This window comes from Arachis ipaensis, chromosome B09 (assembly GCF_000816755.2).
Source record: "Arachis ipaensis cultivar K30076 chromosome B09, Araip1.1, whole genome shotgun sequence".
In the NCBI taxonomy this organism is placed as follows: domain Eukaryota; kingdom Viridiplantae; phylum Streptophyta; class Magnoliopsida; order Fabales; family Fabaceae; genus Arachis; species Arachis ipaensis.
In genome coordinates, this window is record NC_029793.2 from 24,219,471 (window position 1) to 24,221,473 (window position 2,003).

At 31.7% G+C, this 2,003-nt stretch overlaps 1 protein-coding gene and 1 long non-coding RNA gene across 4 annotated transcripts; one reads left to right on the plus strand and one right to left on the minus strand.

The window, feature by feature from the left end:
* Positions 54–1,218, minus strand: LOC107618642. The gene is made up of 2 exons (XM_016320755.2): positions 1,053–1,218; positions 54–351 (listed from the first exon to the last, which is right to left on the minus strand). Exons 1-2 carry the CDS (start codon positions 1,196–1,198, stop codon positions 87–89), a joined length of 411 nt encoding a protein of 136 aa, XP_016176241.1. The 5' UTR covers positions 1,199–1,218; the 3' UTR covers positions 54–86.
* Positions 140–1,462, plus strand: LOC110266300. 3 transcript variants are annotated; one of them, XR_002353544.1, is made up of 2 exons: positions 140–337; positions 652–909. It is a non-coding gene; the product is annotated as an uncharacterized LOC110266300 (long non-coding RNA). The 3 variants fall into 3 exon arrangements; XR_002353546.1 differs by having other exon boundaries at positions 202–337; positions 657–1,462; XR_002353545.1 differs by having other exon boundaries at positions 226–337; positions 631–1,462.

Here is a 2,003-nt window from a genome sequence, read left to right on the forward strand (position 1 = left end):
CCAACGTAGTCCATTGCCCCAGTCACACTCCCACCCCTCTCCTATCTGAAAATTTGAAATTGAAAGAACAAACTCAAAAAAGAACCCTAGCCACCCAGTCCTGCCACCCGCAACCACCGCAGCCCCGCAGCAACCGCAGCTACTGCAGCTCTCATACCCCCTGCAGCCCCGTCGCGTGTATAGGCATCACGTGTGGAAGTTCCGTCGCCGTCGCAGGAGCTGTGTCGCTGTCGTAGGAAGCTCCCTCGCGTCATGTGAAAGCTCTGTGGTCGTCGCCGTCTCGCGGTGTCACCATTTTCTCTATTGTCGCCGTCACTCTCCTTCCTCCTCGCCGCCGGTAAGCAGTAAGCCCTGTGACTTGGAATATTTTTTGCTGGTTTTAGTATTTTACTGTTGTTTGAAATTGAGTTGCTGAGTAGGTGAATTTTGTTTGTTGAGTTAATTTTATTAGCTGATTAACTGGATTTTGTTTGTTGAGTTAATTTTATTAGCTGATTAACTGGATTTTGTTAGCTGGATTTTGTTTGCTTGAGTTAATTTTGTTCATGATTATGTCAAATTTAAAATTTGTTTGCTGAGTTAATTTTGTTCATGATTATCTATGCTGCTTTTACACTCATTGATTTCAAGCTATTTCATTGAGTGGGTAAGGATAGAAGCTACAGGAGGAAGGGTCATACATTGGTAAGGGTACCGATTTCTTGGTGTTTTGGCAATGTCAAGATCCATAGGTATGTATCTGCCTTTGGCATCTCTACAGCATATTTATATCAATGTAGTTGGAATTGAAGTAATGCTAGTTATTGTAAATTTTTTTTTATAAGGGTTATGGTTTCTTGTAAAATGAATAAAATGGTACAATCTTTATATAGGACACTACAAAAAAGTATTTTTTTTTTTGCTACAAAATATAGCATTATAGTGCAATTAGTCTAATCATTTTAGTTCTTGTCCAATAGGTGATAGGTACTTGAAACATTTCATACATAGTCACCCATGTTCGAATCTCAACATGCACTGCACAAAGTGTAAGGATTAAAAGATAAAATTACCTGTTCATAGCCAGTAGCTTCAGTTTGAAGACTGGCACCAGACCAAAATATCCTTGGCCCTGTAAAACTTCCTTGCATAAGTAAGGCATACATATGAAAAATGCATAAAAATATTTTTTTTTTAAAAAAAGAGAGTTTTCTGTCATGAATTCAAACTTAATCAATATCTCAATATATCATGTTCCTGAACTGATTAGATATGTTACACACTGCACCGTATTCAAATCGTATTGATTTGGAGAAGAAGTAAAGATTCAATTTTTAGTATTTAAGTAAATTATACAATTATCCATTTTGGGCTATAATTTGAATAGCTTAACCATAGTTAACATAACAACCAATTAAAGAGTGACATGTCATAAAGGGTAATTTACATGTTATTATAGGAAGAGTAGAATAAAATTTACCTTATAATTAATATATATTTTACCATAAATGATACCAAAAGAAAATAAAAGTATCTTTTTATAATTTTATATTTTGTATTTGTAAATACTCATTTTTTCTTTAATTTTATAACCTGTGTCATAAAATTAACAAATAATATGCATGAGCATGAATATATACAAATTAAAAAACAGAGAATTTTTATTTAAATAAAAATAACACATTAATATCTTACAAAATAAAGTAACAAATGATTATTATCTTCATGGAATAAATTATTAATGGCTTATATTATTAACATATTAAGATAATTAGATTCACTGAGTTAGGCTAAAATAATTTGAAAAAAAATTATTATGTATACCATGTCATTAATTCCACCTCAACTCAAACAATTGATATAATAATAAATTAGTTATAAGTGATTTAATTTAATCAATCAAATAAAATAAATTGAGAAATCAAGAAGAAGCTATGTCAGCTTCATAGTTAAATGATTGAAATTTAATTTGGTAACTATGAATTAATTAAATCAATTAGTATGATATATGAAATCAATTAGTT